At 40.8% G+C, this 25,488-nt stretch overlaps 1 protein-coding gene across 6 annotated transcripts in view; it reads left to right on the top strand.

The window, feature by feature from the left end:
* Positions 1 to 25,488, top strand: part of RXFP1 (relaxin family peptide receptor 1) — a 90,612-nt gene that overhangs the window by 56,444 nt on the left and 8,680 nt on the right. For 4 of the 6 annotated variants that reach the window (XM_048847526.2, XM_048847523.2, XM_048847525.2 and 1 more), the window contains 10 exons: positions 4,367 to 4,438; positions 7,043 to 7,114; positions 8,247 to 8,318; positions 9,198 to 9,269; positions 13,952 to 14,026; positions 14,629 to 14,700; positions 15,778 to 15,849; positions 17,228 to 17,299; positions 20,653 to 20,724; positions 24,184 to 24,255. In XM_048847526.2, coding sequence (XP_048703483.1) covers positions 4,367 to 4,438; positions 7,043 to 7,114; positions 8,247 to 8,318; positions 9,198 to 9,269; positions 13,952 to 14,026; positions 14,629 to 14,700; positions 15,778 to 15,849; positions 17,228 to 17,299; positions 20,653 to 20,724; positions 24,184 to 24,255 — 723 coding nt within the window. The remainder of the gene's footprint in view (positions 1 to 4,366; positions 4,439 to 7,042; positions 7,115 to 8,246; positions 8,319 to 9,197; positions 9,270 to 13,951; positions 14,027 to 14,628; positions 14,701 to 15,777; positions 15,850 to 17,227; positions 17,300 to 20,652; positions 20,725 to 24,183; positions 24,256 to 25,488) is intronic. The other 2 variants (XM_075127769.1, XM_075127770.1) reach the window with 2 other exon arrangements.

Raw genomic sequence — 25,488 nt, forward strand, 5'->3', positions numbered from 1 at the left:
AAGTCTTGGGTTTGCTATGCTGCCATTTGTCAACAGGGTGTGGACACCAAGTCAGACTCTGTGGTGATGCAGCTCTGGGCTCATCATTAATTAGATTGAGAGCAGGTGCAGATAGCCAAGCAACAGTTTCCTGTCTGACAAATCCAGACCATTTCACATTGGTATCCACGATGCTTTTACTATGTGCTACCACATGTAGTCAACTGGGGATCAATCTTGAACGGAATGCAGGTGACATAACATGGTGCCCGGAAGGTTGGGTGTGGGGGATGTAAGAGTGCATGTGTGGCAGCAAGCAGGGTTCCTCAGGTCTGCTGCCTTCTCATTGACTGGGGGATAAGTTTAGCTAACAGTGAGCTTGGCAACAGTGTTGCCAAGAAAGCTAACAGCATGTTGGGCTGTATAAGTAGGAGCACTGCCAGCAAATAGACGTGATCATTCCGCTCTATTCGGCACAGGTGAGGCCTCATCTGGAGTACTGTGTCCAGTTTTGGGCCCCACACTACAAGAAGGATATGGAAAAATTGGAAAGAGTCCAGCGGAGGGCAACAAAAATGATTAGGGGGCTGGAGCACATGACTTATGAGGAGAGGCTGAGGGAACTGGGATTATTTAGTCTGCAGAAGAGAAGAATGAGGGGGGATTTGATAGCTGCTTTCAACTTCCTGAAAAGGGGTTCCAAAAAGGATGGATCTAGACTGTTCTCAGTGGTACCAGATGACAGAACAAGGAGTAATGAATGGTCTCAAGTTGCAGTGGGGGAGGTTTAAGTTGGATATTAGGAAAAACTTTTTCACTAGGAGAGTAGTGAAGCACTGGAATGGGTTACCTCGGGAGGTGGTGGAATCTCCTTCTTTAGAGGTTTTTAAGGTCAGGCTTGACAAAGCCCTGGCTGGGATGATTTAGTTGGGGACTGGTCCTGCTTTGAGCAGGGAGTTGGACTAGATGACCTCCTGAGGTCCCTTCTAACTCTAATATTCTATGAGGTTCTTGCTCCTCCACCCATCTATTTAAATTCTTCAAGGCTTTTCATAATCCTGTTGCTCCTGCTAGTTGGAGAATTTAAATACATTGCGGGGGAGTAGGGGCTGTGCAAGAACTAAATGGCCCTCCCTCCCCTTAGCCCATAACAGGAAGGAATTTTTCCCATTGGACCAAACAGGTAGGGGTCTGGTGGGTTTTTTCACCTTCCTCATGGCATTTTACGGATTGTCTATGCAGCCCGCAGCAGTGAGCCTCTGAGCCCAGGTCAACAGACTCAGGCTTGTTGGGCTCACCCTGCAGCACTAATTGTAGCTGTCTAGATGTTGCAACTTGAGCTGGAACTCAGGCTCCGAAGCGGAAGGGGGTGGGCTTCAGAGACTGAGCTGCAACTTCAAAGTGCTGTATATACAGCTGTTTTTAGCGTGGTATCATGAGCCCAAGTCTGCTGACCTGGGGCCTGAGGCTTGCTGCCGTGGGCTGCTGCTGGCTGTGTAGATGTACCCATGGAGGCACAGCTGGGTCAAGCAGCAGGACTTTAAAGTTTAACATTAAGAAGATAGCACTTAGATCATCACAACTTGCAGCCAGTGTCCAGTGCAGATAAATGGCCGGCTCCCAGAGGTAAATGAGACCTGGAATGTCACTGGTGGACCTTTTGCCTATAGGAATAAGGGAGACCTGAAATCTGTGTAGATTGAGGTCTGCCCTTAGTAACCTCTGTTCGCCCCTCATACGGGGGGGGAGGGGGGGGCAGAGAGGCTTCAGAAGCAAACTGAGTCCTAAAGGTAGGACTGAGCATGTATACCCTGAGCTATTGGTTATCTGGTGGGAGCCCTGTAGCCCCACACTGGAAGTGTGTTACATGAGAATGAGGGGTGGCCACATATCATCCCTCCCCACTGTTAAATTAATAAAGTTGTAGGCTGCTGCTTAAATCCATCACATGTATCTGTTGTTCATTTGCCTGCACGTTCTGATCAATCTAGTGCTGTAAGACATTGCCCTTTTTTACTCCTGAATAGAAGTCATAGCATTATCACTTTATTTTAACAAGCTCTCCCAGCCCTCAAATTTTGTTATAAACTAATGACAATCCATGATCAGGTAATGCCAGAGCCAACTCTTCTTCTAGACAGTTTTAAATTCTGTCTTTATATGTGGAAGTTTCATCCACATCTTGAAGGAAATACTGTGCCTGCTAATTTTTCAGTTTAAAAACGAGCATGAAGGCCAGGCTAGTGGTTTGGTGCTAGAGACACAGTTTTTATTAGTACTTATCCCTCATTCATGACGTCAGCAGAGGATGAGTGTGCCTGTGGAGACAGCTCACTCAACTTCCAAGAAATGGATTGTTTCACATCATTTAACAATAACCCTCCCTGCTGGTTAAGGAGTGCTGCATTAGTGAGCTGTGAAGGGAATCCTGATTAATCTTAAACTGGAAGGGCAGTGGCTATGATATGCATCATTGAGAGAGGTACAATGCATTTAAAGTAGGTGGAAAAAAATGAGTTCTCAGGGCTCAAGCAGAGACATGGAGAGGTCCATGTGGAAAAACACATTTTTAATTATTCTCACAGGATTTCATTTTCTGCGTAATTAAAATGGCTTCACCCTGTGATTCCCAGCTGTTGACTATTGTCTTCTGTAATACAAGAGACTTGGGTCAGAGTCTCAGTCCCAGTCTCTTGCTCCCTAGGTCAGAAGGTCCACAGAGTGCTGCAAAGGTGGTGAATTTAGCCCTAAGTGCCTCATGTCATAAAACAGCCACCCTTCAAACTGATTTAAGGAGCAGCGATGACAAGGACCCAAAGTGAGTCCCTTCCAGTCATCTTTGGCCAGAAGGATAGTTGCTCTTATGTGAGAACTTGAGTAAGAATGTTAGTGGAAGTGAAGGGAACAATGAAGATTTCTCAAGGATGAAAAATCTACCTCCCCTCTGAGGGGGAAAAATACTATCCTACAATGTGGCACCTTAGAGACTAACCAATTTATTTGAGCATAAGCTTTCATGAGCTACAGCTCACTTCATCGGATGCATACTGTGGAAAATACAGAAGATGTTTTTATACTCACAGACCATGAAAAAATAGGTGTTTATCACTACAAAAGGTTTTCTCTCCCCCCACCCCACTCTCCTGCTGGTAATAGCTTATCTAAAGTGATCACTCTCCTTACAATGTGTATAATAATCAAGGTGGGCCATTTCCAGCACAAATCCAGGTTTTCTCCCCACCCCCGCACTCCCAAAACCCACTCTCCTGTTGGTAATAGATTATCTAAAGTGATCACTCTCCTTACAATGTCTAAAGTGATCACTCTCCTGACAAAAACATCTTCTGTGTTTTCCACAGTATGCATCCGATAAAGTGAGCTGTAGCTCATGAAAGCTTATGCTCAAAGTCATTGGTTAGTCTCTAAGGTGCCACAAGTACTCCTTTTCTTTTTGCGAATACAGACTAACATGGCTGTTACTCTGAAACCTATCCTACAATGCTGATCCAAGAGCACCACTTGTAATTTTATGTATTGCCCTATGGAAGATTCTTGATCAACCATGCAGTTCTCATTCCTGGGTCTACAGGGCTTATATTGTTAGGGTATGTCTACCCTGGAGCCAGAAAGTGTGATTTTCAGCTAGAGAAGATATATCCACACCAGTTATGATGGAGCTAGCATGCTAAAAATAGAAGTGTAGCCAAGGTGGCGCAAGCAGCAGGAGGGGATAACCACCTGAATACATAACCCTCTGTATTCGGGCTGCTAGCCCCTCCCACTACTTGTCCTGCTGCAGCTATGCTTCTGTTTTTAGCATATTAGCTTGATCAGAGTTTGTGCTATGTCTCCTCAAGCTGGAAATTACACCCTCCCGCTTTGGTGTAGACAGACCCTTAAGCTCTTTCAGTAAGATTAGCTTTGCCACTTTAATTGCATCTTTCAACTGCTGCATAATGTGCAGCTGATATGAGTTTATATATAGAAAGGGGTGGAGGAAACAGTGCTTATAAAAATCAAACCAAAATCCTGCCCAGAAATGTAAGATAAGTGACACCCTTCCCCCTTCTAAACCACCCTTTCCTTCCAAACTCATCCCTGGTTTAACTCCATTGACATAAATGGATTCCAGTGATCTAATATGATGCAGAGGCAGGAGGAGGGTATACAACAAAAAATCCCTTCTCCATTTAGTTTTCAAAACACACACATACACATACTGGCATATAAGGGTAACCTTACTGGAAATATTTAACTTATTATAGAAATTTCTGCCAACTAAAACATGATGCAAATTGATTAGATCAAAATGAAGTTGGCGGAGTTATACTGGGGATGAATTTGGCCTACTTAGTGTACTTACAGAATAATTTTATTTTTATTACAGGTCCCTTAAACGGAATCAGTTACGAAAGCTTTCTGCTGATAGTTTCAAGAAGTACCAGGATCTTAAAAACCTGTAAGGAATCATTTTAACCTAAAATCTTAAATAAGAACAAACTGTGATAAGGCAATTTTATGGCTTACTGATAAAACTCTGATTATACTAAAAAATCTACTGTTTCTTACCTTTAGCTGAAATTTTCAATCGTGTAAGTTATTTTTGTTCAAATAGCCTGATGTGGCTTCCATCCCTTTTTTACAGCTTAAACTTTCTGGACATGACATTTTTATCATTTTTTTTGTACATTAGAAAACTAATAATAATGTGGATCTTAACATCTATCGTGTCTTAAAGAAATTAAATTTATAATAGACAGCAATTCTATCAGAAGAAATGAAAGAAAATGGATACAGTTTCATTCAGTGTTCTGAAAGTTTGCAAAGTAAAAGGCATTCCTTGTCATAAAAAGACTCATTCATGTCTTTGAGAACCTTTTTTTTTTAAATCACATTTCTGAGCCTTTTGGTGATGACTGCTGGTGGTTACTACCACAAAATGGCTTATATCGTGACCAAAACCTTTTGATTGATTTCTTGTATATTACTATAGATGTTCTGTATACATTTCATTATTTTAAAAAATCCCAGTCCTTTTATGAGGGTGAATCATGAAAAATAAGGAACAATTGAGAAATAAAGTGTGAAAGCATAGGACCACTTATCATTGTTGCCAGCTCAAGACATATAATATTTTTCTTAGAGCATTCTTGGATTCTAACTTGAATTCTGAGGTTGTGCAGCACCACCTTGTGTTCACAAACTTAAGTACAATTTAGATCTCAAACTAAAAACGTTCTGAAAACAAAGTGTCTTGTTTCATTAAATGAAACGTATACATGAAACACTTGCTTACAGAATTTAATTCCTTTAATTTCCTTCTGATTCACAAGTGTGGGTTTGCTAAGGGATCTCTCAAAATTGATAAGACCTTTTTGGATCCAATCCTGTTTCTTTTGCAATCCGTGTCAAATCTCCCATTGATTTCAACAGGAGCAGGATTGAATCCTTTATTTGATTTTGTTGAAAACGTTTATTTTTTTACAACAAAGAAAATATTGTATAGAGAAGGGAAGCATGCTTTTTAAAATCAAATACAAGTCTAACATCTTATCCCCAAAACTAATGATACCGTATGTAATATTTTGAAACTCAATTCAGGGATGAAAGTAAGTTAGAGGACTTACCAGTACGCCAGAGTCCTGAGCAGGAGGCATGTCCTCAACCAGAAGAGGCAGGGCCTTAAAGCCCCGGGCCCTTTAAATATTGATTTAAAGGGCCCGGGGCTCCAGCTGCAGATGTGGCAGCTGGGAGCCCGGGGCCCTTTAAATCACCTCCGAGCTATCAGCTGCAGAGGTGGCTGGGAGCCCCAGGGCTCGGGGGAAATTTAAAAGGCCCAGGGCTCGAGCTGCCGCTACTGCAGTGGAGCCCCAGGCCCTTTAAATCACTGAGGAGCCCTGGGGGCTCCCGACTGCCACCACTACCCCGGGACTTGGGCAGCAGGGCTCAGGCAGGGATTTAAAGGGCCGGAGCGGTAGCGGTGGCTGGAGCTCTGGGGCCCTTTAAATCCCTGCCAGAGCCCCACCACTGCTACCCCAGGGCTCGGGAAGCAGGGCTCAGGCAGGGATTTAAAGGGCTTGGGGCTCCGGCAGCCGCTACCCCACCCCGGCCCTTTAAATCCCCTCCGGAGCCCCGCCACCGCTCCCCTTGGTAGCAGGGCTCCGGCGGGGATTTAAAGGGCCAGGACGCTAGTGGCGGCTGGAGCTCCGGGGCCCTTTAAATCCCCGCTGCAGCCCTGCCACTGCTACCCCAGGGCTTTAAATTGCCATCTGGGAAAGCCGGTCCCGGTACGGCGCACTAGCTCTTACCAGTACACTGTACTGGGGTGTACTGGCTTACTTTCACCTCTGCCTCAATTCATTAATTGCAAAGGAGATGGAGCAAAAAGCGGGGTGGGGAAGTATGCATAATACTTTGTTAGCAACAATCAGCAAGTTTCATAAATACATTTTGATTAAATTACCGAAAATGCAACCCTTTGACAATTGACCCATATTATAAATAGAAATTCCAGCAAAGTGTTGTAACTAACCTTTGCTGCAGGCCTTATTAGAATGACATCAACCCCAAAACTGTCTATATACATCAATATAAACAAATCACTGCATGCACTCCATTATAACAGTTCTGTAGTCTTATCTGCAGAGGCAGATCCTGCACCCATGCATGCCTGTTGACAAAGTAGGACTCTGCACAAGCATAAATGTCTCCTCCTTACACAGATCAGATTCCAGGATTAGGGATGAAATCAGGAGGCAGCATGAATGCACTGGTTCATTTACAATGAATGCAAAGCAAGTCAGGTGTTTGTTTTGGCTGATTTTGAATTATCACTGCAGCAAGGTGTTATTTTTTAATTTAAATACACTTTTTGAAATCTTTAAGATAAGATCAGCCATGTGAAATAACTGCCGTGAGAGTTTAATTTTAAGGCCTAGCCACCTTGACAGCATCCTTTTAAATAATATATGTACTTAGTTTGAAATTTAGTTGATAAGTTTGGGGATCTTTTTGCATTTGCATTTTTACAGAATGAATTGTTGTCATTATTATATCTTCTTAGGTATCTTCAGAATAATAAAATCAGAACTGTATCGGCACATGCTTTCAAAGGATTATACAACCTGACAAAACTGTAAGTATTACCACTGCAATGCTGAAGCAATGTGTAATGGGGGAACTTTTGAAAACAGCTATACATTTCTCTCTCGGTTATTGTGGACCTTAGATAATTCCAAAATGGCCCAAATTCTGAACTTCAATTCACTCAGCGCTTATTCTCACTAAAAACTTCAGAGGATTTGGACAAATGGTAGCAAGGTTATTTGGCAGGAAAGTACTCTTAAAATATTTCATGGATCTTGTACTTTGTCCCTATCTCCAAAATTTGCTGTTTAAATGCCCGCTATCCTGGAATGAGTCATTATGGAATTATGAGCCAGGAATGAAAACAGTAGGGCTGCCATGTTTAATTTGAGATAATTGAAAACTCTTATTTTTCTGTAGAGAAGCAATTACATAAGGAAAGGACTCTTGCTTCTTATTGTGCAGCAGATTTTACAAAAGATGACTCTTTTCCAATTTAAAAATAGTTTTGGCCAATGAGTGAGATTGTACAAAAAAATAAATCCATGTACTGAAATCACTTAAAAGGTAAATTCCAAAGCTGTTATTACCCTTATTCTTTGTATTTTTCACCCTAATTTTTTATGATCGTTTATTATTACTACTACTTCAGACAATTTGCAGTCCCACTCTTTATTTTTCAGTATTTTTCAGTTATTCCAGTATCTAAAACCTATGCCTAATGACCTACGACCTGTGAACTTGCTCCCATTTTAGTCAATTGGAGTTTTGCCATTCATTTCAGTGGGAGCTGAAGCAGGCCCTAAATGCTTCTGATGCAAGGAAGGTAGTTAGAGCCTACTGTGTTTTCTAATAGAAAAGATGATGAAAATGTTCTAGATGATCATTGCCAAAAAGCTCTAACTGGACTTAGTTTCACTGTTGTCCATGCAGCCATATCTTTAATCCGAATGCCAGGCTGCTACCATGGCAAACACTAGCATCCTGAAAGAGACAAAGGGTCAATATGTGATCACAGTCACACAAGGATAAATGTTTTTATTGTTAACAATGGAATCTCTTGAGGATGTAATTTAATAATACTGTTAGGAATAATAAAAGAAAATCTTAAAATTCTTCTTCACTCCTCTAACATTGATTAGAGAGTCTATTGTTTTTTATCTTAATTGATCTTGTTTCAGGTATCTGAGTCACAACAAGATAACCTTTTTAAAGCCTGGTGTCTTTGAAGATCTGCATAAGCTTGAGTGGCTGTACGTACAGTTCTTAGTTTTGGATAGATTTTCTCAAGAAATAGTTAAGGCAACACAAAGAAATATTTGTATCTTTTTTTATCTATGTAACATTTCTTTGTATACAGCATGATAATTAAGGGAATCCTTCTACTCCCAGTACATAAAAACTCCCAGTGACTTTGGAAGCAGAATTGAGCCCTAGAACTTCCATGGCTCTGTTGTAGCTTATTTTTCAGTAGTATGCACAGTTATAAATAAGTAACTGCTTAACACAAAATAATACATAAAATAAATCAGATACTCCAAAGTGACAGAAATGGAGCACTTCAGAATGGAATTTCTTGGACAGTCCTTTGCCTGTATATGGTGCTTCACATCCCACAGAGGAAATGACATTCATAATATGAAATCCTGACAATATTACTGCTTCTTCTGACCGTGGGATTTGAAAAAAATAACATTGAGATTTAAGGGCATTAATTACATATCTGTCTGATTGATGAAGAATAACTGACAAACTTTTACTGTGCATGTTCAATTGCAGGATTGTCTCAGGGATGTTTTGATGTACTGATACTTTGAAGAAATTCTCTGTATGGTGTTAAAGTTCTGATGACCTTGTTTTAAAAGTTGACAAGAAACTTGCTCTTATTTTTAAGTTTAAAAAAATCTTTCAAATAATCATGTGAACTGCATTGGAAAAGGAGTTCCCATGTCATTTGGTGAAGCTTCAGTACTCTACCTCAATATATCACAGTATGCTAATTCAATATTCTTACGTAGTTCAAATGGGTATTTGAATAATGCCACTTCAGGGTACATTATCTTTTCTAATGTCTGTTCAGATTCAGACCCAGTAATGTATCAGTCTGATATACACTTTGTTCTGATTTACAGGATAATTGAAAATAACAAGATCAACCAGATCTCTCCACTAACATTTCATGGACTCAACTCACTTATTCTCCTGTAGGTATTGAAATATGGATTAAATGCAATACTTAAGAAAGAGAATAGATTAAAAACTAATGTGTGTTTATAAGATTTGTTTGTAAAGCTGTATTGTCAACTCTCTCCAGTAGAGGAGCTTATTTTGCGGGAACTGAGCCCCACTCCTCTCCAAAACCTAGCTTTTTCAGTCTTTTTGTATGCTAAAGTACATGAGTCCTGTATTAGTCCGCTAAACTCAAAAGGACTAGAAGTGAGCTCTATGTCCTTGCTTTTCAAAAGGCACATAAGAAACCAATCAGGATGCACATGATTCTCTACATTTGGCCATGTCTACACTACAAATTTGTGTTGACCTAAATTACGTCAGCATACTGCTGCCGCAGTTATTACATCACTTGTGTGTGTGCACATTTGGCTCCTTGTGTCAGCAGTGTGCGTCCTTACCAGGAGTGCTTGTATCGATGCAGAGTGCAGTGCACCATGAGTAGGTATCCCACTGTGCAAGTTGCCACCATGGAGTACAGGGTCTTTGGGAAGTTTTTGCAATGCCTGATGGGTCTGAAAAAGTCAGACAGGGATTACTGGGAGCACGGAGTCAACTTTGCATGATACCGGGTTCTCCATTCCATAATTTCATCTGCATCCCATAATTTTCACACCTTCTTTTCATAATCCCACAAACCCATGCATCCCTCCTCGGTGACAGAAGCATGGTGCCTGCACAACTCTCCACTATTGTCATGAGCATTGCAAGCACAGGGCTCATGGTCAGCTGGGAAGTTATGCTCTGCAATAGAGGGCTGCTAGGTGTAATTGGCAAGCTGGGCAACAAGGAAAGGGAATTTCAAAAATTTGTGGGGCTTTAAAGGAGAAGGAGGGCTTCCTGTCTACCTGACCCCTGGGCAACGGAGTTCACAACGGTGACCAGAATGGTGTGTGTGGGACATTGAGGGACAGCTGCTGGAGACCATTAACAGTTGATGTAAGTAACACAGAGTACACTCTCACTGTGTCAGACTTACTACATCAACTGTAAAAAGAAAAGGAGTACTTGTGGCACCTTAGAGATTAACAAATTTATTTGAGCATAAGCTTTCGTGAGCTACAGCTCACTTCATTGCACTGCTGCTACTCTGAAATACATGAACTGTGACTCTCCACCGCGCACGTGGAGGTGGTGTTATTAAGTCAGCATAGTGAGGCACTTACATGAGCGGGAGCAGCCTTATAAAGTCAGTCATATATCATATCCCAAACTATCAGTTGGATAATTTGGGACCCAATAAACACATGGGTACTGACAAACTATGAAGCGAGAGGAAGGAGAGAGAGAGAGAGATTTGCTTGAATCCATTTTGGAGGGGAACAGTGATATCAACTTCTCAATAGCTTTACATTGCATATAGTTGTTTCATGGAAACTATGGTTTTCAGTAAATTGTATCTTTTTCCAAGTTTATTGGACTCAGTGACTTCAATATCCTTGGATATTCACATACTCTGTGGAAACTTACAGTAAGAAAAAAATGTTTCCTTAGTAAAACCTAGCTTTATTTGATTAAATGCTTATACATCTTTACCAACCTTCTTTTGTTCAATATCTTCCCACACATTTAAATCATTTGATAATGTTTTCCAGTACATAGTGTTTTGTGATATTTTAGTTCTAGTTTAGGCTACTTTATATCCATCACAATAAAATATTTAGTAGCATTCTCCTCCTTTATCTTATAACTGGGAATCTAACAGTTTTTAGGGAAGTGCCTGGGTCTTTTCACCTCCATCCTCTCTATTCTGTCCTGACACAGATTTTAAAAGGCCACCAGTGTAAATCCAAAGCAACTCAACTGAAACCAATGTGAGAAAAGACTATGGCCAATTAGGTAGTAATCATACTATGTATCTATGCAAATGTCAAATGCTTCTGAATATAAACAAGGACCCAGCCCTGCTCCCATTGATTCAATGGGAAAATGATCAAGTTCTAGGTTTAATTTCAAAAAGATAAATGGGGCCAGATTCATACATACGCTTCAGGTACTTGTTCTGCTCCAGTGATGCAAGGCAGCCAGTGTGTACCAATGAATCTGCCCCAACGTCTGCAGAAGATTTTCCTGACACAGGGAAGAAAGGTAAGCAGCAGGATACGGACCCTGGACTTCAGGAAAGCAGACTTCGACTCCCTCAGGGAACGGATGGCCAGGATCCCCTAGGGGACTAACATGAAGGGGAAAGGAGTCCAGGAGAGCTGGCTGTATTTCAAGGAATCCCTGTTGAGGTTACAGGGACAAACCATCCCGATGTGTCGAAAGAATAGTAAATATGGCAGGCGACCAGCTTGGCTTAACGGTGAAATCCTAGTGGATCTTAAACATAAAAAAGAAACTTACAAGAAGTGGAAGGTTGGACATATGACCAGGGAAGAGTATAAAAATATTGCTCAGGTATGTAGGAATGAAATCAGGAGGGCCAAATCGCACGTGGAGCTGCAGCTAGCAAGAGATGTCAAGAGTAACAAGAAGGGTTTCTTCAGGTATGTTGGCAACAAGAAGAAAGCCAAGGAAAGTGTGGGCCCCTTAATGAATGAGGGAGGCAACCTAGTGACAGAGGATGTGGAAAAAGCTAATGTACTCAATGCTTTTTTTGCCTCTGTCTTCACGAACAAGGTCAGCTCCCAGACTGCTGCGCTGGGCATCACAACATGGGGAATAGATGGCCAGCCCTCTGTGGAGAAAGAGGTGGTTAGGGACTATTTAGAAAAGCTGAACGTGCACAAGTCCATGGGACCGGACGAGTTGCATCCGAGACTGCTAAAGGAATTGGCGGCTGTGATTGCAGAGCCATTGGCCGTTATCTTTGAAAACTCGTGGCGAACGGGGGAAGTCTCGGATGACTGGAAAAAGGCTAATGTAGTGCCAATCTTTAAAAAAGGGAAGAAGGAGGATCCTGGGAACTACAGGCCAGTCAGCCTCACCTCAGTCCCTGGAAAAATCCTGGAGCAGGTCCTCAAAGAATCAATCCTGAAGCGCTTACATGAGAGGAAAGTGATGAGGAACAGTCAGCATGGATTCACCAAGGGAAGGTCATGCCTGACTAATCTAATCTCCTTCTATGATGAGATTACTGGTTCTGTGGATGAAGCAGTGGATGTATTGTTTCTTGACTTTAGCAAAGCTTTTGACACGGTCTCCCACAGTATTCTTGTCAGCAAGTTAAAGAAGTATGGGCTGGATGAATGCACTATAAGGTGGGTAGAAAGTTGGCTAGATTGTCGGGCTCAACGGGTAGTGATCAATGGCTCCATGTCTAGTTGGCAGCCGGTGTCAAGTGGAGTGCCCCAGGGGTCGGTCCTGGGGCCAGTTTTGTTCAATATCTTCATAAATGATCTGGAGGATGGTGTGGATTGCACTCTCAGAAAATTTGCGGATGATACTAAACTGGGAGGAGTGGTAGATACGCTGGAGGGCAGGGATAGGATACAGAGGGACCTAGACAAATTGGAGGATTAGGCCAAAAGAAATCTGATGAGGTTCAATAAGGATAAGTGCAGGGTCCTGCACTTAGGATGGAAGAACCTAATGCACAGCTACAGACTAGGGACCAAATGGCTAGGCAGCAGTTCTGCGGAAAAGGACCTAGGGGTGACAGTGGACGAGAAGCTGGATATGAGTCAGCAGTGTGCCCTTGTTGCCAAGAAGGCCAATGGCATTTTGGGATGTATAAGTAGGAGCATAGCAAGCAGATTGAGGGACGTGATCGTCCCCCTCTATTCGACATTGGTGAGGCCTCACCTGGAGTACTGTGTCCAGTTTTGGGCCCCACACTACAAGAAGGATGTGGATAAATTGGAGAGAGTCCAACGAAGGACAACAAAAATGATTAGGGGTCTGGAACACATGACTTATGAGGAGAGGCTGAGGGAACTGGGATTGTTTAGTCTGCAGAAGAGAAGAATGAGGGGGGATTTGATAGCTGCTTTCAACTACCTGAGAGGTGGTTCCAGAGATTGCTGATTGAGAATGATGAGATTACTGGTTCTGTGGATGAAGGGAAAGCAGTGGATGTATTGTTTCTTGACTTTAGCAAAGCTTTTGACACGGTCTCCCACAGTATTCTTGTCAGCAAGTTAAAGAAGTATGGGCTGGATGAATCCAGAGATTCAGATCCAGAGAGGATGGTTCTAGACTATTCTCAGTGGTAGAAGAGGACAGGACAAGGAGTAATGGTCTCAAGTTGCAGTGGGGGAGGTTTAGGTTGGATATTAGGAAAAACTTTTTCACTAGGAGGGTGGTGAAACACTGGAATGCGTTACTTAGGGAGGTGGTAGAATCTCCTTCCTTAGAAGTTTTTAAGGTCAGGCTTGACAAAGCCCTGGCGGGGATGATTTAATTGGGGACTGGTCCTGCTTTGAGCAGGGAGTTGGACTAGATGACCTCCTGAGGTCCCTTCCAACCCTGATATTCTATGATTCTATGATTTCCCTTTCCCAAGTCAATCATTTAGTAATTCAAGAGACAATAGGATCACACTAGTGCTCATAATGAAATACACTGAAGTGTTTTTTAATCATTTTACTATCTCTAACAATATGAAAAATGAATAAATTCTGCCTGTTTTGTACTGAGAAGAAACAAAACTGTAAAAGGGGCTGGGGCATTGTTTTGACATCAATTGCTAGCGATACTGTTTTTCTTTTTCCAGAGTGCTGATGAATAATTCTCTTGCGCGTTTGCCTGATAAACCTCTTTGCCAACACATGCCCAGATTACATTGGCTGTAAGTCATTACTTCCCCCCCCCAAAAAAAACCCAACACCTTTTTGTCTTCTTTAAATCAGTGTCATTCTATGACACTTTTTACGAAGGTAATACGAGGGAAGGGAATGATGCTACAGAATAGACAATCCCCATTTCATTCCAGCCTAACTAGACTGACTTCCTGAGGTGTGTTGAATTCTGATAGGAGAATATTGCAGTCATGGTGAGCAGGCAGCTAAATTATAGTTGTATCCTGCTGGAAGCACTGGAGACAAGGGGCTCCCTGGGTTCTCCCCCCACCCCCTCCCCACCCCTCGAGACCACTCGATCACTGCCATTAGGGCAGTCATAATTTGACTCTCAGATTTTGAAAACAAAAAGAGTTAGTCTCTCTAGTACCTGAATTCAGGATTCAGATTTTCACCCACCTGAGTTAATGACACTGCTATCACCTAAAGCAGTTTGGGGCGTGCTGAAAAATGAAACATCCAAGTATTATTATGCTTTGTGCAGTCCTTAGGTTCTGCTGAGGTTTCTCTTTAATAAATAATTACTTCAAGGTAACTATCTGATTGAAGTTAACTTTTTTCAGTGATAGAATGTTTTGGTTTTATCTCGTAGGGACTTTGAAGGCAATCATATACATAATTTAAGAAACGTCACTTTCATCTCCTGCAGCACTCTGACTGTTCTGTAAGTAATAGCACATTCTATGCAGCCCGAATGAGCAGTGTTTACGGTGAACATCTGTTACATTATGCACAATGGGCGACATCAAGTTTCCAAAATATTGGTTGGTGCTTAGAACTGATGGAGATTATCAAAATGCTAAATTTTAATTATACACAACAAAGTAGAACTATTCTATGGACATATGGTAACATTCACCACCAATGAATGCAGCATAACTCCATTTAAGTGAGTTTGACTGATAGTATCAAATACCAAGATTTAGAAACTAAACGTAAAAGAAAAAAAATTATACCACATGAACTGACCAGATTCAAGGATAATATCATTCGGTCAGGTTGCTGATCCGAGACATTGTAGAATTTCCCCAAAGCTTCCTCAGAGCCATTGCAATCATCTTCACAATTCCCCTTCACTCCCTTCTGGTGCTGTTGATGAGCCTCTGGACTGCTATTGTTGTCACTTTCTCATCTCCTCTTCACTTCTTTCTCTCAGCTGTCTCTTTCCTACATGGCTCTCCCCTGATTATTCCTTGTGTATTGGGAGGTTTTGGGTGAACAAAGAATGTAGGCTCCCGTCCTTGATGGTTGAATTTCTCAGAAATATCAAATTTTGGATTTGGACTTTCACACTTTTTGCATAAAACATGTGCTTCATTCACATGCTCAAAAATGTCATGAATTTTCAAATAATCAATAATTAATGCCATCATACTGTCACATGGCATACAGAATATCAAGATATTTGACATTTCTGAATAACTTAGTTGTCGGTAGATGCAAATGCAACTGAAAGAGCATATAACATTATATATATATATATTATATATGCTTATACATTCACAGTATAGAATATTATTGTTCATAGAATATTAAAATGTATGAACTTTTAATAACTTGGCATATCTTTAATGTACTGAGCAATTAAGTAAGATATGAAACATTGTTTAAAACAAGATGTAAATTAAATTCAGAATGTGAAAAATTATATAGAATGTAATCAATTACTTGATTATGTATCATGGTCTTCTCAGAAAACAAACACATTTGAGGAAGCATAAGTTTGTTTTTATCCTTTCAGGGTGATGAGAAGAAACAAAATCAGCTCCTTAAATGAAAACAGCTTTTCCTCTCTCCAGAAGTTAGATGAACTGTAAGTTGATTTTTTTAAATCAAAGAACAGCTGAATAATTTAGATCATTTAAATTGTGAAGATGTATTTGTCAGTAATTCTGCTTTCATATAACAAGCTTTAGAGACAGCATCAAACTCCACAGTCATTCAGCATAGTCTGCCCACAGGAGCAGTGTGTTTCCTGAATAAGGACAAGGCATGTCACAGAGGATATGTATACTAGCACCCATATGCCAGCAATAGCACAGCTGCATAAGGTTAAGCCAGTAATGTAATCAGGGCCCCCAAGCATTTTTTCCACCAGTGAACAGGAAAGCAGCTGACAAAGAAGAATCTGTACCGTGTGGGCGCATCCCAGATTTGGGTTTCTCATTTGATGCAAACTGTCTGACCAACTACTGGCCAGTATCTAATCTTCCATTTTGGCTTAACATTATGGAGAAGATAGTGCTAAGACAACCCTCAAAATATCTGGTTGCATCCTATCTACCTGACTCTTGTCAGTCAGGGGAGGGGCCTGTCTACAGCACTGATTCTACACTGGTCACATTGGTAGACGATTGTCTCATGTCATAGATAAAGGTCAGGGGGCAAATTCTCTACTCATGTAACTGGATGCCTCTCCATTGACATGAAGAGTTTGATTTGATATATTGCTCGTCAGTTAATTTAATGATTTGTGGAAACTGCTGGGATTTTTTTAAATGTTGCATTTTTTAAATTATGTCAAAGCATGCAAATCCTATTGCCCAGGATGGGCATATTTTTAATCTTTGTTATCACTACATTATTAAGTGCTAAATATTATTATTAAAAACTAGATGTAACAGATAATGTATCCATAAGGACATTTTTTAAAAATCCATTTTAATTGCACAATGGAGAAGAATTTTATTCCAAATCAATTAACTACTATAAGTAAGGAATTAAAGTGGAAACTGACTAAATATTCCCTGTAAATATAATTGAAATGGTCTTAACCTATTAACTGAGGAATTAGATTATTTGGTTAGTTTAGGCAGGAAAAATCCTTTGATATTTCTGTCCAAGACCATAAATGAATCGATTGGGGAGGAGGTGGGGAACTGGAGAGAAGAAGCAGCACCAAAGAAGAGAAAATGAAAAGATAATTAAAATCAAAGAAAAAGTGAAGTAAAAAATAATAAGACCTGTGAGTATTATATGGTCTCCTATAGTCTGAGGTCTCTATCGTTCACCTTTTGCTTTAACATCATTCTTTTATTTTCCAGGTTTCTGATAACCTATATAACAACCTATAATTTGAGTTGACAAAGGGACTCAAAGTTATCAACCTCTTTACATAATTAATGCTTCTTGACATAATGAAAAGAAACCACTAACAACTAATTATATTATATCTGCCATTGTTTCCACAGAGACTTGGCTAGCAACAAGATTGAATCACTTCCTCCATATCTATTTAAGGACCTGAAGGAGCTCTCACAGCTGTAAGACTTTATAATAACTCTTCCTTATACTGTGTGTTATTGTACATTATTCATTCGAAACGATAGCTTCAGTCATTCAGTCCAGGAAGCAAAACCAAGAAAGTCATGTTCATATCTGAGTTTTACCTGAAAATGCCAAACTTAGTCTGAAATGCAATTTTAAAAAAAGATTATGTACAAAATAATTGCCTCAAAGATGCATAGTATCATGATTGTAATTATTTAAAATTATTCCTGCCCAATATATTGTTAGTATTTTTAATAACTATATTCCATTACTCAGCATACACAAAATGAATATGCCATTTAGAATGAGAGATCTCATGGACTTCAACAGGATCTCAGCATTTGACAGGAGTTGGCCCTAAGAATATATTTTAGGAATACACTTTTTCCTCAAGTATTGAATCTACTGTTAAAATGACACACTATCTCTACTGCAATCTATTAGTTTCTGTGGTTTATGCTGCTATGATTCTATTTTCTATGTATTACAACCTGAAATATAGAAATCTGCCTCTGTGCTTGACAGCAAAGCTGCAACAAGATTCAAGAGAGAGATTATTACAAAATAAAGAAAACACTCTTCATATTTGTTTGATCTTTGTACCCAAATGTATAAACACTGCTGCTGGGCATAATAGTGCCTATCATGAGCAGTTCTGTTGACTTCATGGACTCCTGACTACAGTAAAGCCATTCAGCATATCAAGTATCACACCCGACAGCAAATGTTTGCAGGATCAGGCCCCATGTGTGGTGTTTGCCTGAATCTGAAATAGAAGTAATCTAGACTGTTTTGTTCTTTGTGCTTGGAAAATATAACGGCTCTGAACAGGTTGACAGATCATGAGAGAAAAAGGCACAAAGTGTGTAACACCAGGAAATGAGTGGAGGAATATTAAAAAGATGTAAGCAGGGATGGACTGAGAGTAAACCAAAAATGTAGTGCCCAGACCTGTTTGTATATTTCTGTGGGGTGGTTTATTTACAAAATCTGGAAACCACTTTGGAATTATAGGATCCCAATCATATTTGCTTATCTCCAAAGAGGGATGGAGTTACAAAATTTAAAGACATTTTCAGAGCATGATTCTACTCATTCAGTCCTGCTTTAGGGCCAAATTGTGACTTTTAAACCATGAGCCACATTAGAGAGGATTAGTATGGACTGTGCAGTAATAACAGAGATCCCTCAGAGAACTCTTATTCTTGTATCCTCTCCATTGACATTCACCTTTTTAATGTATTTCTGTGGTGATCGACAAGGTGTATGGTATCTGGTACCCAGCTATATCAGGTCCCACTGTAACTGGGTTCATGTAATGCAACACAATGAAATTCTCATTCTGTTGCATCACAAATCTACATAAATACCTTTAATCAGGAGTAGGTATTCTTTTGATGTCTTTCCCTCACACTGTGTCCTTGGTAAGGGCCAGCCCAATGCAGTGGTGCACATAAAGCTGGAGAGACTGGGTATAAGACATTAGTCCTGCAGTCACTGTAGGCCTGTAGGGGACATCAGGAGGACAGCAAAAAGTTCTGAGGTAGACACACACACACATACATATAAATACTCAGAGTAGTTGTGCCTGATTCTAATCTATATTATTTTATTCTACTGCCCTCAAGTTTCTTTCTCAAGTCAAATAAATGCATGTAAAAAAGATGCATTTTAGAGACTAGGAAAAAACCTGTGACTTATTTTGAAATTACTCCTAAGGGAATTCTGCACCACTGTGCATGCACAGAATTTATGTCCCCCCACAGATTTCTTTGCTTCCTCACAGAAAAATGACTTTCTGACAGGGAAGCAAAGGGAAGCCACAAGAGCGGTCATACAACCCTCCCCAGCAGTATGTTTTGGGTGCCCAGGGCAGCTGGCAGAGAGGTAAATCACTGTGGGGCAGGGGATGGGACTGGAGAAGACCCTGCTAGTGGCACCTACCTTATGCCGGGCTCAGCAGCTAGTCCTGGCTGGGCTGGGGAGGACAGGACTTCCTCTTCCCCTGCATCTGGGGCCATGTCAGACCTACCCCCAGATTTCTCCCCCAGCTGTAGGAAGCTCTGCAAGCTCTCCCCTACCCCTGCACATCCTGTACCCATCACTCCTCAGCTGCCAGGGGAGGAATCACTGTACATGGAGCTGCTCCCCCATCCACCTAACCCCCGTGTATCCAGACCCCCCTCATACCCAGACCCTCCCACTGAGCTCTCCCCATACCCAGAACCACCCTCCCCCCAATAAGCCCCACTCCCCCTGCACCTGACCCCTACGTCAAGCCACCTGCACTCGGATCCCCTATTGAGCCCCAACCATCTGCACATGGATCCCCACCCCACTGAGTCCCACTCCCCCAGCAACTTGCACCCCCCACGGACCCCCCACACCCAGATCCTCCTGCCAAGCTCTATCCCCCACACACCCAGCCCCCACTGCTGACCCACCAACCACCTTCACCTGGACCCCTCAGCAGAGTCTCATTGCACCCAGAACCCACCGACAAGCCCCTGTGCATCCAGATCCTCCTCACACCCAGATCCCCCATTGAGCTGCTGGCACCCAGATTGCCCCACACAGAACCCTCTCAACCCACACCTGGATCTACCCATGCACTCTGGATCCTGCACTGCTGAGCCTGCCTGCCTACACCTGGTGCACCTGGCACAGAGAGGCAGGGCCCTGGAATGTTTCTGGGGCAGACCTGGTCCTATCTCAGGGTTGGGTGCAGCCTCACCACTGAATTCATGTCCCAGGGGGAAGCTGCACAGTGATCTCCCACCTCTGTGCAGCCAGTGGCCTGTGCTCCCCAATGCCATGCTGGAGTCTCCACAGTTATTTGACAAATAAAATTTGCAGAATTTTGCAGAATTTTAATATATTGTGTGCATGCTTTTTAATTTTTTGGTGCAGAATGCCCTCAGGAGTATTAAATATATGTGATTTTTTTGGTAATCTTGCAGTCCTAGCTAGAGATAAGTCTGGGTGGCACTTGATCTGCAAGGAGGCGACGCCACTTTGGATTTGCTATGATGATGATGAAGAATTCTTTGGAGCTTTTTTTAATATATAAAGTCCAAAAAGTTTAGCAACTGAAATATTTCTGCAATTAAAAACATTTAATAAAATTTCTTGTGTTAACATCACACCTGTGAAGCATCAGTCTGTTCTTTGTTCTTGTTTACCAAGTTGTCAGGTAGAGGAGTATCACTATTTACAGTTGTAACTGCCTTACTATGAGTCACTATTACAGGAATTGAAAACAAAGGGATAATGTGGCTAGACATTATCTTTAGAACAAGCTTTAAGGAATCTGCACAGTACTAGATATCACTGTTTGCATTTACAGGAACCTTTCATATAACCCAATCCAGCAAATACAAGCAAACCAGTTTGATTACCTACTAAAACTCAAATCCCTGTAAGTATTTAGTCCTTTTGATATATGTGTTATGGATATTTTCTTTTTGATTTTGCAATTCTTGTTGAGAAAAATTGTTTCTCCAGAACAAGTGTAATAGCAAGCCATATATGAGGTGCTTTGTATCTCTACTCCTCTATTGTATTTATTGGTGTCCCTCAAAGATGTAACTTTGAAAAAAATTACTTACAGTATTCAAATATTTTTTCCTGAGCTCTCCAGCTTCTTTTGGGGGAAATTTTGAAGCACAAAAAGAGACCAGTCAGTCCAGATATCATATAAAAATATCCAGAAAGGGTAAAATCAATTCCACTGTCATGAAGGTAAGGGCTTTTCTAGATGAACAGTTAGTGCATGCCTCACGCTGGGGTGTAAATCTACAGCACACTGGTGTGTCGCACACTAACTCTCCATGTGAACAATGCTGCCACACATTAAAAGTTCCATAGCACGCTCTGAAATGGAACTTCTAGTGCATGGTATCAGAGTCCAAAGGGCAACTTAGTGCACAGCAGACTAATGTGCTGTAGATTTACACCCCCCAGCTTGTTGTGCACTAAATCACCCCGTGGTCAAGTCCTTAGGTGCCTCACTCCAGGCTGGAGGGAGGTGGCTCCCTCTGCTTGGGATTCACGGCCATGAACCCTCTCCTAGAGTTAAACAAACCTGTTGGTGGAGAAGGAGATGCCCCACCCCCCTTTATCATTTAGCCCAGTGATTAAGGTATTTACTTGGGATGTGGGAGACACAGTTCCGTTTCCCACTCCTCCCTGATGGAGAACAGATTTGAATTTAGGTCTCCCCTTTCCAAGGGGAGGTATGAGGTATTTTAGAGCAGATTATGCTCAATCTCTCCTGTTGAAGCTGTTCTACTGCATATAAATTAAATATTCATTAGGCCATAGAGCAAACGTGAATGTCCTAATCACTGGACTGTAGAGTCACTCATCTGGGATGAGTTCCAGTCCCCTGTTTCAATATGTATTGAATTATTTATACACAGTGAGTTTCCACAGGAAAGACCTACCCCATACTCCAGTGATAGAAAAGACTGTATTTAGAGATGTTATGCAGAAAGACTTGATAAGATTTAGACGTAACCCAGATGTAAGGACCAAGGGAGAGGTCTGAGTCCAAGATGACACCCAGAATATAGGCCTGAATGATAAGCAGGATGGTGGTGTTGTCCATGGTGATCAAGAAAGGAGGGGTTAAGGGGGAAAATGAAGAGCTCTGTTTTAGCTATGTTGATCCAGAGCTGATGGTTAGACATCAGTGAAGAGATGTCAGAGAGACAGGCTGAGATTTTAGTCTGGACAGGAGACAGGTCTGGAGTAGAGAGGTAAATCTGTGAGTTGTCTGCATAGAGATGATCGTTGAATTTGTGTTTATAGATGAGGTTATCCAAACATCAGATGTAGAGGGAGAAGAGAAGGAGACCAAGGACAGAGCTTTTTTGGAACCCACACAGAAAGTAGGAGTGGGAATTAGGAGGCTCACTGAAGGAGCAATTAGAGAAGTAGGAGGAGTCATGGAAGCCAAGGGAGGACAAGATTTCAAACAGAAGAACATGGTTGATTATGTCTAAGGCAACTGACAGGTCAAGGAGAATGAGAATGGAGTACTGGTTCTGAGATTTGGCTAAGAAGAGGTCATTTGAGCTTTTGGAAACAATGATTTCAGTGGTGTGCAAGGGGCAGAAGTTGGATTGGAGAGTGTCTAGGATGGGATTGGAGGAGAGGAACTCCAGACAGTACTTGCAAACAGTGTGTTCAGTGAGCTTTGAGACGAAAGGGAGAATGGACATGGGGCAATAGTTGGATTGGCAAGTGGGATGAAGGTTGGGTTTTTTTCGAATGGGAGACACTAAAGCATGTTTGTGTTGTGAAGGGAAAGCCTAGAGGAGAGTGAGTAGTAAGAAGAATAAGGGAGGGGATGAGAGTGGACGTAAGGGAGATCAGGAGATGGGATGAGATTGGGTCACTGGGACAAGTGGAGGTGTCAGAAGAAGAAGAAAGCAGATGAGAAATTTCTGCATCAGTGACCAGAGATAAGCAGAAAGTTGGCTGGGAGGAGAAGGGAAAGCAATCATTCTGTGGACAATAAAACAAGCCCTGAGGAAAAGGCCTTAAAAGACCCTTAGAGCTGGCCACTACCTCACAGCTACTAACCATTAAGGCAGATACTGTTCTTCACCTGTGGCTTGATCTGCTGTGAACTCAGGTGGACTTTGCACTCAAATCTTTATAGGATAGGCCCCAAATTCATCTCAGTGCAAATCAAAAAACAACAGTATATATTTAGAAAACACACTATACATTTAACTGTTGCACTGTTTGAACTGAAAGAATTAAGTAATTATTCTGTTAATATAATACTATAAAATTATACTTCAGTGACATAACATTGTAGTTGAAGATATTAATGCAATTTTTTCTTACATTAAGAAAAAATAAAAACAAAAAAATCCCATGGTAGTTTTGAAAGAGTGGCCAACATTTTAGGAAAGATGTGGACAAATTGGAGAAAGTCCAGAGGAGAGCAACAACATTTTGAAAGGTTTAGAAAACCTGACTTCTGAGGAAAGCTTGAAAAATGGGGTATGTTTTGTCTTGAGAAAAGAAGCCTGAGGAGGGACCTGATAACAGTCTTCAAATATGTTTAGGACTGCTATAAAGAGGACGGTGACCCGTTGTTTTCCATGTCCATCGGAGACAGGACAAGAAGAAATGGGTTTAATCTGCAGGAAGGGCGATTTAGGTTAGACGTTAGGAATGGTTTTCTAACTATAAGAGCAGTTAAGTTCTGGAATGGGTTTCCAATATAGGTTGTGGAATTCCCATCATTGAAAGTTTTTAAGAATATGTTAGACCAACACATGTCAAGGATGGTCTCGATATAGTTGGTCCTGCCTCAGCACAGGGAGCTGGACTTTATGACTTTTCATAAAGTCCCTGCCAGCCCTACATTTCTGTGATTTTTCTCAGTCTTTGTCAAATCAGTATGCCAGTCATTGGGTGAATTCAGTGGTTGTTACTATAGCTAGCGAAGTGCTTTGGACCATCTGAAATGAAAGGCACAATATGAATGGTAAAATATTATTATTAGAACTGTTATTTTCCCTGAGATAATGGAAGAACATCAATAGAACAGTACTTTGGAAGGGCAAAGCAATAATATAGATAACTGAAAGTGCTGAGAGCACTGAAAGAGGCTCCTGTGTGCTCTTAGGACAGTGAGATTATCAAAATTAACTGTAATTTATTTTATTTAACTTTTTAGCTTTTTATTTAGAATTTCTACTGCAGAAGTTTCAAATATATAAATGGACTAGAAGCAATTCTCATTCATCTATAGTTTCATATAATCAAAGCTACACAATTGTGCCCACAATAAGCTTGTTGTGTTTTACCACTGATTTTATGTTGCCTTTTTTGATTGTTCATATATCGGTTATAGCAGCCTGGAGGGCATTGAAATTACAAATATCCAAAGAAGGATGTTCAAACCACTTAGAAATCTCTCCCACATGTAAGTAGATTATTCCAGTTTTCCTCCTTATGTTTTGAATTTTTAACTTGACAAAGTGCAGAATGTTTAAAAATAGAAATGTATGAGAACTTGCATTTACTACCTCTCTGGCTGGTGAATAGTTGAAAAACCAATTGATGCCGTCAGCTAAGGTGAGATTATCATTAAGAAAAAGTGATGGGGACAAAGTTAGGATTCATTTTAACATAATGATAAAATTAAAATTATTATTAAATCTCCTAAACAACAAAGTTCAGTTCCTTGTAAACAGATATTGTACTGACTCTATCTAGGTTTGCTTATTGATCTATAAATGATTTAAAGTAATATTAATAGCACCAGTTTAGGTATGCTAGTATATATATAATGTATTCTGATATAGACCATTATTAATAATGTTTCTGTGGCTCTCAGAATGTACCAGATCACTTTCAGCTGATGAAAAAATACAAACATAATCAGCATGAATGATCAAACCTTTATCAGTATCAGTAAGTAAAACAAAGGGGGGAAAATACCCCAACTTAGCAGCTGGGTGTAGATCTCATGACTTTCTACAGGCACTCTTCGCTTTCTGATTCCCCTGCAGACATTCTTACATGCCTTCACATAAGTAATTAAACTAGGGAACGGGGAAGGAGGGCAAGAGCTGCTTAACTCCCAGCTTAGTGAGGACTAGCTATTGCTTCTGCACTCTGTCACAATCATATCTTTTTATAGTGTGCACTATGGATTCAATTAAAATAATTACTTTTTTTAAAGTACTGTTATTACTGTTTAGCACACTTATGTTGTGCTTTTAAGCATCAAACCACTAAACAAACATTAACTAACTAATCGGTTCATACCCTGACAGGTTTTATACAGACTTGAAGTTTATTTCAAATTCAGACTGGAAATAAGGTTCACATTTTTAAACATGAGAGTAATTAACCACTGGAACAATTTACCTTGGCGAGTGGTGGAGTCTCCATCACTGACAATTTTCTAACAGATCTGCTCTAGGAATTATTTCGGGGAAGTTCTATGCCTTGCATTATACAGGAGGTCAGACTAGATGATCACAGTGGTCCCTTCTAGCCTTGGAATCCATTAATGAATTTATGCATTTCTTTGTGTGCATACTGAAAAAATCAAAATCCTTTATTACTAGTTTTCTATTACCATAAAACATTTTATGCTTTGGCTCTTTACTAGGTGTTCCACAAATGCCCATATTATTGTGAAAAACAT

Source organism: Caretta caretta, chromosome 4, assembly GCF_965140235.1.
Source record: "Caretta caretta isolate rCarCar2 chromosome 4, rCarCar1.hap1, whole genome shotgun sequence".
Taxonomy (NCBI): Eukaryota; Metazoa; Chordata; order Testudines; family Cheloniidae; genus Caretta; species Caretta caretta.